Source organism: Rhineura floridana, chromosome 19, assembly GCF_030035675.1.
Source record: "Rhineura floridana isolate rRhiFlo1 chromosome 19, rRhiFlo1.hap2, whole genome shotgun sequence".
In the NCBI taxonomy this organism is placed as follows: Eukaryota; Metazoa; Chordata; class Lepidosauria; order Squamata; family Rhineuridae; genus Rhineura; species Rhineura floridana.
This window is the reverse complement of record NC_084498.1, coordinates 22070992-22082898: the sequence shown is the minus strand read 5'-3', so window position 1 is coordinate 22082898 and position 11907 is coordinate 22070992. Positions and strand designations below refer to the sequence as shown.

The following is an 11907-nucleotide window of genomic DNA, read 5'->3' as shown; positions in this document are numbered from 1 at the left end:
CTCTAGAGCAGCGACAACCTAGATTGACATCCCCTTTGTTATGAAACAACACATTCATTTCCATCTCCCTTTCCTGAAGCAGATCCTGCCACTAGGAGAAAAATGGGATTCTGGAGAGCAATTTGTTAGCCGTCGTGACGGCCTGCAGAAGGTGTCATCCCAGCTGGGTGAACAGAGAAATCAACATCGCCATTTGATTAAGTGGCTGCCAAATGACTCTCATCTTGATGGGTCAAAGGGTAACAAAACAGAACTCAGAGAAGCAACGCCCCAGAGCATCTTCTCATCTGCCCACAAACTCAAATCCTTGGAACATATCTTCAGACAAAGCAGTCTGACTAGAGTCTGAGGAGACAAACAGCTTCTTTTCCTCTGCTATTGCAGTCCATTGCAGAAAGCTTACCTGTGGTTAGACTATGTCCAATATTTATTGAGCATTAATTCTGGTTTGTTTATGGGGCAATTATAGGACAATGAACATCCATCCTGATTTGCTTGTGCGGTGTTTGCATGTCTTCCCATTTAGTCATTTGTTCATCCCACACTTGTCAATCGATTTCCCGTTCACATTCCAAACTGTAGATTTGGCTTCACTGGATGGCCCCACACCGTGGGCCACTTTGTCACTATACATATAAAGCACTAGGAGACCACTTAAAATGGTCAAGGCTTCCCCAAAGCATCCTGGGAAGTGTAGTTTGTTAAGGGTGCTGAGAGTTGTTAGGAGACCCCCTGTTCTCACAGAACTACAATTCCCAGAGAAGAGGGATTCACTGTTGAACCATTCTTAACAAGCTACAGTTCCTAGGATCAGGTTCAAGATCACAGCCATATTGGCTGGGGCTGATGGGAGTTGGTGTCCTTAACATCTGAATGGCACCATGGCAACCCCACCTTCCTAGGACAGACTAGAAGCAACCCTCCTTATTGAGAAAGCCCACCACTGGTGTCCCCGCCAGCAACCAGAAAGGAGAAAAAGGGCTCTTTTTTATATGCTTCATGATCCATTACACAAGACAAAAATGAGTTCAGTTTGTGAAGGAGTGTATTTAGACTTTTGTTCCATACTGGAGATGGAAAAATCTGAGATGAGAGTATTCCATGATCAGTACAAGATAAAAGCATTCTGTGGTCAGAGAGATCTCATTAGCTAAGCTTAGGACCTCTAGGCAACTCTACCCAGGCAGTTCATTCTAAGGCTAGCCGATGATGTCACTGTAGAGGAAACTGGCTGCATGACAAAACATGGATAATTGCCTACCAACCTCCTGTTGACACCTGGAACAGCAAGGATCTTAGGTCATTCACTGCCTCCAAGGACCTCCTCTCTACGTACTGAATGCATTTACAGACCAGATTTTTCAGCATGCATTTCTTCCCCCATGTACAACCCACAATCATCTAATCGCAGCATTTCCACTCACCCGCACATTGTGGGCCAAATTTGACAGGTGGGAGGGGGCTGCCCAAATGACAGTCGCCTGACATCACAATGTTGTATGGGCAAAAAACAATCATCCTTGCAAAGCCACAAGCACAGTTTTGCAAGTTTCACTGTTCAGCTGATCGGCAGTGCCTGCAAATCCCCTTTCGTGCCAGCCGCAGCTTTATGGGATGTCGAGTTAATGTCAGGTGGGCATGGCTTGGCTGAAACCATCAAATGGGGAGGTCTGCTGGGCCTAAGTAGGCCCACGGGCTGGAGGCTCCCCACTCCTAATTTGCAGAGAAAACCTCTGCTCTGTTCAGCAGCAGGCTCCAAAACCTTGCAAAGCCAGCAAGCCTGGCAATACCCCTGTCATGCGCTCTGCTAGCAAGCAACAGGCTAATCATTGCAAAGATTTGAGCCCTTGCAAAGAAAAGTCTGGGGAAAATTTGAATGCATTTCCTGTATCCCATCTTAGACTAACACGGACTCCCTCTTGGCACTAGGTTCTGGAACCTCCAATACATTTTGAGCCATATTACCCCAATAAATAATACATATTTACAAAGTACAGTTTGCATCAAGGATACAGGAGAAGCCTTCCCCCAGAAGGAGCCAGTCATTCTTCTCCCAATTAAGGGATCGCCATCTCTCTTCACAGCTGCGTTCGTTCATCAGGCCCCCCGCAAAAAAGAAAGACAAAGGTCCATGGGCTACACAGAGATAAGTATATAGATGTTAAGTATATCTATTATGTATGTATCTCCAAATGGGGCATGACTAACTGGCCCCACGATGCAGTGCCTGAACACAGTTCTTGGGCGCCAGTCAGTGGAAGATCTCCATCATTCTCCCCTCACCTTCCGCCTGCAGGGAGAAGGCAGCAGGCTTACGAGTGCAGAGAGGCTCTTTTTTGCAAGGCTGAAGTTGGACGCCGCAGCATGAAAGCAGGTCTATGTCGAAGCATCCACGCAGCGCCATTTTTCCATCTCGTTAGTGCCTCTAGTCTCTCATCACCACCGGTTTCTTCACTGCTTTCACACAGGCAGGAGATCTGGGGGATACTCGCCATAGCAATATTTCGCAATGGGGTTGCGGTAGGTGTTCTCATGCTGGACACTCTGGGCAAGGGGAGACAGAGGGAAGATCTCTTTAGGGGGAAAAAAACCAAGCACGCACAGACACGCTGATCTGCAGGGGAGCTGTGGTGAGGGACATTCCCTGAATGGGCGAGCACAGGCACTTTGCATGTGTGGAGTCCCATGTTCAACCCCTGGCATTTCCAGTTTGAAGGATCAGACAGCTCTGATGGGGAAGACCTCTCTCTGGTCCGCTGGCAGACAAAATGGGCATTACTGAGCTAGAGAGACCAATAGGAAGCTGCCTTAGACCATGTCAGGCTACGTTCACTCCCACCTCCCTAGCAAAGGAAAAGTGCTGAGACAAGCATTCCCCTGAACTTGAACTTCCTGATAATTGTTTTAATTGGATTTTAAAAACTGCTTTGTTATGCTTTTGAACTAGCTTGCTTCATTATGTTTTAATTATGGATGTTTTAAATGCTTTGATGGAACTGTTTTATAGTGTGTTTTCATTACATATGGATTTTATAACAGATTTTATACTTGTAAACCGCATAGAAGCCTTTTTGGCATGCAAGCAGTATACAAATTAAATATCGTCATCATCAGACAAGCTAGCTGGATGCAAACCACCCACCAGGAAAACGATTTAAGTTGTATTGCAACAGACTTCTGGAGTCGACCCCTCCTCAAGTCTTGCAGTTACAGGAGTGCTGGGGCTAATATGCGGGAGACAAGGTCTAGGATAGTGATGGGGAATGTTCAGCCGGCTGATTTCAAATTGTGCAGGCAAAAAAAGGGTAACTTGATATCGTTGTGATGTCAGGTGACTGACAGGCGGGCAGCCCTTATCTGTCAGTCTTGGCCCATTGGGAAGGGGAGATAAGGATCTCCTCCTCAGTCGGCTCCACAGACCTCTACCCTTACCTGCGATGAGGTCCTGCACTTGGCCAGGCACAACTCAAAGTGATCTTCCACGGCCATGAAGAGGTTCCGGAAGGCTACTGCTGCTCGGTTTAGAAAATGCTCCAGGAGCTGTTGCTGGGTTGGAGGGTAGGGAAGAGAAGTAGGAAAAAGAAAACAGGATGGTTACAAAGGGAGGAGAGGTGTGCTGGTGGAGAAGGGGCACATAGGCACATCCCTTATTGACAACACGCAAGCATTTTGAACCACTGAAGTTCACACTGAAACACGTTTTTGCTGATGACACAAACTGGGAGGGATTGCAAACTTTTTGAAGGGTGAACTAAACATTATTATTTTTAAAAAAACCAAATGCTCTTAAGAGTGGAGATCCAGGCTGAAAACCGATGACATTTAAGCAGGGGAAAATGACTGTCAACACAATTAGGGTGTCAGGCTAGGAGGTTTAAATTCCTGCTCAGCTATGATGCTCACAAGTCTAGACCAGGCATGGGGAACCTGTAGTAGTTCAGCAAAATTTAGAGTGCAGATCCCAACTCCCATCATCCCTGACTGCTGGCCATGCCAGCTGGGGCTGATGTGAGTTGCAGGCCAACAACACACAGAGGACCACTGGAGAGCTGCTGCCAGTCAGAGTACACGATATTGGGCTAAACAGCCCAACAGTCTGATTCAGGATAAAGCAGCTGTGAAGTGTGTTCCTTAATGGAAAATTGTAAGTATAAATAATATAGCATTTATTTAAAATATTACATCAAGAAGGATCCATGCTAACTAGAACATAGGAAGTTGCCTATTGGCCCATCAACTCAGTATTGTCTACACCAGCCTTTCCCAACTAGTGGGCCACCAGATGTTGTTGGACCACAACTCCCATCAGCCTCAGCCAGCTTTGCCAATGGTCAGGAAAGATGGGAATTGTGGTCCAACAACATCTGGTGGCCCACTAGTTGGGGAAGGCTGGTCTACACTGATCGGCAGCGCCTCTTTAGGGTTTCAGGCAGGGGGCATTCTCAGCCCTATCTGGAGATGCCAGGGATTGACCCCGGGACCTTCTGCCTGCAAGGCAGATGTTCTACCATTGAGCTACGGCCCTTCCCCTGCTTGCTGTATTTCTATCAGCGCTTGCACTTTCACTTCTCCAACCCTTTTCTGTGTCTTGAAGGGCTAGTGGTGCAGCCTCCCTTTTATTCATAGTCACTCCAAGGCAGCCTTTGCAACTATGTAGGGATTATGCTTGTAATTGTCTGCATAAATACTTTCTGGATCTTAATGAGTTTTATATATTAATTTTATTTTATTTATATCCTGCCCTTCCTCCCAGTAGGAGCCCAGATTTTCTGAAACTAACTTAGCCAACTGATGTGGATTTAGAAATAATTTAGAATTATGCATGATCAACGTAAAACTTGTGTTAGCCAACTTAAAGGAAAAAGGAAAACTAGGCCCCAGATCCTTTTCAAGGCCCTTTCTTAGAAATCGTCATCTGCACAGAGAGAAAGTCTCATGGCAGGGAGGAGGGAAACTGCCAACTGCTGGAGGAATGGGGGCGGTGAAGGGCGATAACAGAATAAGATGATGTTCTGTAGCTTTCTGTAATTCTCCAGAAGAACAATGCTTTCTGCGCATGCTCTAGTCTAAGGCTTGCAAACATGTATAAATGTGCGTGTTAACTTTTTCTCGGGGAGTTCCTCAGTCCAACGACGGCCTGTTGGAATATCCCCAACGCATTGGTTAATAAAGACTTATAACTGCTAAACTCAGAGACGTTATTCTCCACAACACAACCACAGCAGTACATAGGAAGCTGCCTTATACTTAATCAGACCATCAATCCGTCCTGCTGAGCATTGCTTTCAGACAGGGCTCTTTTCCCATCTCTACCTGGAGATGCCAGGGACTGAACCTTTTGCATGCAAAGCAGATGCTCTGCCAATGAGCTACAGCCCTTCCTCATAGTGCAAAGTGAGAGTGCTCAAGCTGCGGGCATAACAACTCATGCACATTATGGTCAAACCAGACCACACAGTTTGGCTTAGTGCTTTGTGGGAAAGCGGCCACAGCGTATGCAAGTATTTGAATTTTTTTAAAAATAAATAATTGTTGCCTGAAAAATTGGACAACTTTATAATTGATCAAACTTTTAAAATCCATCAGTCTATTGCCCATTAATTGCCTAAGGATTGCAGCCCTACAAAAGTACATACAAACCTGATTAAGGTAAGAGGCAGTATCATGCCAAATGTTTGTTTCCTTACTCATTATTTAGCAATGCTGTTTTTGCACTCCTTCTAATGGTAAATTCTGTGCTGCCTTGCCAACAGGTCTCCTTGCATGGTCTGATAAACCCCGAAATATAAAATTTAAAAGGTGCCCCCCACTCCTGGCAACGTACTCTGTGGTCTCCAGGAGCCACAGAATTTATTTATTTATTTATTTATTTATTATTTGATTTATATCCCGCCCTTCCTCCCAGCAGGAGCCCAGGGCGGCAAACAAAAGCACTAAAAACACTTTAAAACATCATAAAAAAGAGACTTTAAAATACATTAAAACAAATCTTCTTTAAAAACATTTTTTAAAAAAAGCTTTCAAGACATCTTTTTTAAAAAAGGGTTTAAAAACATATTAAAAAGCAATTCCAACACAGATGCAGACTGGGGTAAGACTTAACTTAAAAGGCTTGTTGAAAGAGAAAGGTCTTCAATAGGCGCCCAAAAGATAACAGAGATGGCACCTGTCTAACATTTAAGGGGAGGGAATTCCACAGGGTAGTTGCCGCCACACTAAAGGTCAGTTTCCTCTGTTGTACAGAACGGACCTCCTGATAAGATGGTATCTGCATCTGTTATATTGAGAATATTGAGCATGTGTTGAAAAACAGAATGGTAAGGGGAGTGGAACGATCTGCTTCAGCCCCATAAGAGTATCCCAGGAGAGGGCATAGCTGGCTGGCTAGCCCCATAAGAGAAACACTCTTTGTTAGGAGGAGAGGATACACTGCAACATTTTGTTGCAGTTGCCACTTGTTCATATGGAATCCTCCTTACCTTGTTGGGCTGTAAGCAGCAGGAGACACAGGCCTCGTATATGCTGCAGCATCCGCTGGGCAGGCAGCTGTCGCAGCTGTATAGCTTTGTGCTGGGGGCCTTGATGTTGCAGCAGCCATTCGCCAGCAAGTCTTTTCTTTTGCAGATGTAACCTAACAACAAAACCCACCAGAGACTTAACAGAAGAGCAGTAGAGGGCAGAGAAATCACTCGGGTTCTTGGATGGTTAGAAATGGGGTGGGTGGTATAACGTCAATGGCAGATCCAGTCCTTAAACCAGACGGGGATTCCAGAATGCTCTCAGCTAGGCATAGACTACTCCATCCCAGAGAATTCTGGAAGAAAGAACACCAGTCTGGATGGAACTGCGAGCAAGGAAAATATGCTACAATCAACCTCTTCGTTTAACAACCATCGCCTCAGTTCAGGTTCTTATTTCTAAGAGTCTGAGGCCTTTGGACTCAGCAGGCGGGGAGAACTAATACCTACTAGGGCAAAGCACAGAACATTTATTTATTTATTTCATTTGTACCTCACCTTTCTTTTTGTGAAACCCAAGGCGGCTTCCATATGGTTCCCAGGCAGTCTCCCATCCAGGCACTGACCAGACCTGACCCTGCTTAGCTTCAGCAGGGAGCTGGCCTTGCGTGCCTTCAGACCACAGCCTGGGCCAGAACACAAGAAGCTGCCTTTTACTGAGTCAGACCACTGGTCCATCTAACTCAGTGCTGTCTATATTGATGGGCACTCTCCAGGGTTTCACAGGGGAACGTTCCCAGGCCTACCTGCAGATGCTGGGGACCGAACTGGGGAATTTCTGCACGCAAAGCAGAGGCTCTGCCACTGAGCTATGGCGGTGTAGCAGTTAAGAGTGGCAGAGCAGGACTGAGGAGACCCAACTTCCAATCCCCACTCAGCCACAAAACCCTGTGGACAAAGACACTGGTTGGGCTCACCCATAATGGTAAACCATGGTTAACATTCACCAAGGTTTATAAACCAACAACAAACTATGGCTTACAAACATCATCAGTCTGCGGTTCATAAACCATGTTTAAGCCATCAAATAAACTAAGGTTTCACCAACCACGGTTCAGCATTACAGGTGAACCAAGTCTATCTCTCTCAGCCTACGACAGTACCAAAATAGAGCCCAGCGGCATCTGGAGGGCACCACATGGGCTATTCACGGCCTAACCTATTGTGCTCTTCCTCTAAGGAGCTTGGGAAGGAACACATGGTTCTCCCCATTCCCCTTTTCACTCTCAACAGCTCTGCAAGGTAGGCTAGGCCAAGACATAGTGACCAGCCCAAGGTGAGCCAAAAAGCTTCTGTGGCCAAGCGGGGATTTGAACCCATGTCTTCGTGCTCCTAGTCCAACATTCATTAACGGACTATACCACAGTGGCTATCAACATTTCTTTTCCCCAAACATGATTTTGGTAGCCAGGTCATGAGGATGTTTCCTGAGAAGAGAGATTGATTGTTAAGCCACTCTGGCAACTGTGGCTCTGTGAGGGGCATAGGAGTTTCCTTAACAACTCTCAGCACCCTTCAGAAAATACTGTTTACCAGGATTTCTTGCGGGGGAAGCCATGACTGTTTAAAATGGTAGAATACATGAAGGGTGCGGATGTGGCCCTAATCATCACTAACCACGACACCATGCTGGCCCTGGAAGGGAGCCTCACCCAACTCATCCGTGATCAGCAGCTTTCCCTGGACTGAGTTCCGGCACTGGTTATTCAGCTGACTAACATTCCCGGAGTTGAACTGCACCTTCCACGCAATCGGGTGGTCTTCATCTTGCACTTGGAGGAGGTTCCGATCTCGAATGGCTCGCTCTTCCTGAAATGAAAACAGGGCAGCATGGGACACAAGCAAAAGTCCTGTTCGCCCGATCCCACTGAACCAGCAATGGGGGAGAAGATTAGGAAGGCCATTTCATGTACTGTAAGTTCAAGAAGTAGCTGCGTTCCTGGAGATCACTTCTTTGACAGAAACTTTGGTACCAGAGGTAGGAATGACATGGGAAGAATAGGGATAGGTTCCTACACCACATAAAAAAAGAGCAGTTTAACACATTTCAGCAAACATTTTATTCAAAACTAAAATACACATGCCTGAAATGAAAGAACCAGGCCAGGTAAGCCTTGCATACAGAGTACCTGAAGGCTTTTTCCAAAATCCACCTAGAGATGCTTACCTTGCTTTTTTTCTTTTATCATGTAGCATCTTGCCATAGCAATCTAAACCTTTGAGCACAGTTCTCCTCTCCATACGCTCAAGGAGGCAAATAAGGGGCAACCACCACCACCCTGCGCTTGATCTCTCTCTCTCTGTGCCATCCTCCCCTGCACTCGAGCAGATGCGTCTGCAGTAAACAGTGCTTCCAGGGCACCTGAAGCACTGTTTACTGCGGAAGCGCCTGTGCCACCTGGCAAGCAGCGCTATTCCAGCCACGCATGAGAGAGCTGCCTGCAGATGTCGCAATCCAGTTGACAAGGAGCCACATTCTGACTATGTCAAAATATGCGCCCACCACCACCACCCAGAAAAGACTTTATTAAAAGAAGATTCTTTGCTGGAGGATTTGTTAACTGAAGTATTACTGTACTATATTTTTTCATGTGGGGTGTGTCGCTCACGCCTCTACATGCATCATTTCAAAATCCTGACGTGTACAACAACAAAACACACAGAACTCACACGCTGTTGCATCTGTATATTGCCTAAAGTGGATTCCAAGAGCATTGTGCTGACCCCTGAATTTAGCAGTAGCCTGGACATGGGAGTGGGAGACTGCAGGAGCACCAGACAGGGAACTGAGGCAGGGCTCAGAGCTGACTGCTGACAATAGGGAGACCACTGCGTAGCTCAGGGGTAGAACATCTATGCTGAATGCAGAAGGTCCCAGGTTCAATCCCCGGCATCTCCAAGTAGGGCTGGGAGAGAACCCTGCCTGAAACCCTGGAGAGCCACTGCCAGCCAGTGTAGGCAATACTAAGCTAGCTATGCCCTAGCTTAGCAGAAGGCAGATTCCTATGTTCCAAGGCAGCTTTAAATGAAAACAATACAGTCGCCAAACATGAGCCAGGGACTCCGCCCCAAACTTGGCAGAGCTCCAAAACCAGATGCAGTAAACATTTAGATAATAGAGTCCTCTAAACACAGGCAGAGCATTTTTCTTTTGCAGTGAGTACCCTCAGTCAAGGGCAGAGTGTTTTGCAGCAAGTACCCTCAGTCAACGTATACATGCTTAGGATGGGGGGGGCACACTGGTTACAAGCTGAAAGATTAAGCCCCAGTGCTTTTTTTAAAAAAAAAAGAGAGTTAATCGCTACAAACTCCCAGCAATGAATTCTGGGATACAGCCTGGGCCCATAAATGTCAGAGGAGGAATGGGGAACCTGTGCCTCCCTCCCGGCAACATGGGACAGGGTAGCCAATGTAGTGCCCTCCAGATGCTTTGGACTACAACTTCCACCAGCCCTGGCCAGCATGGCCAATGGTCAGGAAGGATGGGAGTTGCAGTTCAACCAACATTGGAAGAGGACCACATTGACTACGTCTGGACTACAACTCCCATCATTCCTGACTACTGGCTGTGCTGATGGGAGTTGGAGTCCAACTAGCCTTTGGAAGGACACAGGTTGTCCGTTGCCCTGTGTCAGAGTGTCAGGTGAGTGTCCCAAATGCCAATCATCCCTCAGTCATGAAGCTCACTGAGTGGCATACAGGATATGTGACGAGCCCTGCTGGATGAGGCCAGTAGCCCATCTAGTCCAGCGTCTTGTTCTCACAGTGGCCAACCAGATGCACCAAAGAGAATCCTGCAAGTAAACCTGAGCGCAATCCCCCTTGCTATTCCCAGTGGCCTGCATTCAGAGGAACACAGCTATCGTGGCTAGTAGCCATTGATAACTATTTATTATTATTATTATTATTATTATTATTATTATTATTAAATTTCGATCCTGCCATTCCTCCTGAGGGAGCCCAGGGAAACAAACACCAAAATGTTAAAACAATAAAATTCACACATCTTGCAAACATCTAAAATAAAAAATCCGGCACGGATTTGTCTCATCCACTCCTAAAAGCCATCATTTCTTAGTGAAACCTACCTCACAGGGTTGTTGTGAAGATAAAACAAGATTTTACAACTATTGAGTGGTTTATAAATGCTTTGGAATATCTAAAACATATAAGAAAGGCCAGGAAGAGACTGCTTTGAACTCTTTTGCGAAGGTCCGCCGCTCAGAGCATACAGAAGGGCCCAGGTTCAATACCGGACGTCTCCAGCTCGGGCTGGCACCGGGGAGAGAATCCCGTCCCAAACCCTGGTTGCTGCTGCCAGCCAGTGTAGACAGTACTGAGCTAGATGGACCAATGCTCCGATTCGGTATAAAAGCCTGCTTCCGACGTGGGTGGAGCAGCCCGGAACATGTTAAGGAAACCAACTGCTTGGAAGCCAGGAAACCAGCCAAAATAGAAGATTGCAAGGGGCGGGCGAGCGGGCAAGGGTCTCGACTGACCTGCTTGAAGGTGCTGCTGATGAAATAGATGAGGGAGAGCCCGAAGACGACCCCCAGGACCCATCGCTTCCGAAGCAGCCTCCGCCACACCAGGGCTAGCAGCTGCACCATGGGGAAGGACCAAGGCGGTTCGGGCGCCGGCCCGGAAGAAGAACTGGCGGAGCGGGCCTTCCTTTGGCCTGGCTAGCCCACCCGGGGGTCTGGGGCGGCTGGGCTAAGGGGAGCCGGGGAGACCCCCGCTCCATCCTAGGCCGGGGCAATTGGAGGGGGCATGCCCAGGGCGGGGAGAAGAGGCCGAGGGTCACTTCAGAGCGAGTTGGAGTCTCCGCACCGCGGCTTCTGAGTAGCCCAAGTAACTCTTTCCTTGCTTCCCCTCCCGCCGGTCGATCCGGATTAAAGGAAGGGGAGGGGATCCGCATTGAGGGATCCGGATTAAGGAGGTGGGAGAAAAAGGCCTTTCAGCCCTTCCAACACCAGCCTTCCTCTATCGCCTCTTCCCATTACGACCTGCAAAGGAAGCGAGAGGGTTACTTTGTGGCCAGTCGAGAACGCTCCGGAGGCAGGGAGAGAGGGAGGAGAGAGGGAGGGAGGTGGAGTCGGAAGTCACGTGCTTGGGGACAGCCGGGAGGGGGGGGAGAAAGCGGAGCAAAGTGGGAGGGGCGAGTCTCCTGCAGTCCGGGGATCAGGTAATGAGCATCACGCGGAGGGATTGGGATTTGTGTGTGTCTGCAATTCGTTCATGATCGCTTTCCGTGTATCTGGAAGCACGAAGCAATTCGCCCCTTCCTGGTTGGAGAATTGAAAATAAAAATCCAGGAGTAAGGAATGGGGGCGAAGGGCGAGGCTGGTCCCCCAAGACCGGTCGCGTTTCCTCCCGTGCACGGATGCAA

At 47.6% G+C, this 11907-nt stretch overlaps 1 protein-coding gene across 1 annotated transcript; it reads right to left on the bottom strand.

The window, feature by feature from the left end:
- Positions 1–1027: 1027 nt before the first annotated feature.
- SPRING1 (SREBF pathway regulator in golgi 1) lies at positions 1028–11669 on the bottom strand. Its single transcript, XM_061602421.1, has 5 exons — positions 11018–11669; positions 8171–8327; positions 6480–6631; positions 3433–3546; positions 1028–2544 (listed from the first exon to the last, which is right to left on the bottom strand). The coding sequence occupies exons 1-5, from the start codon at positions 11126–11128 to the stop codon at positions 2461–2463; spliced, it is 618 nt and encodes a 205-aa protein (XP_061458405.1). The 5' UTR covers positions 11129–11669; the 3' UTR covers positions 1028–2460.
- Between the last annotated feature and the right edge of the window lie 238 nt (positions 11670–11907).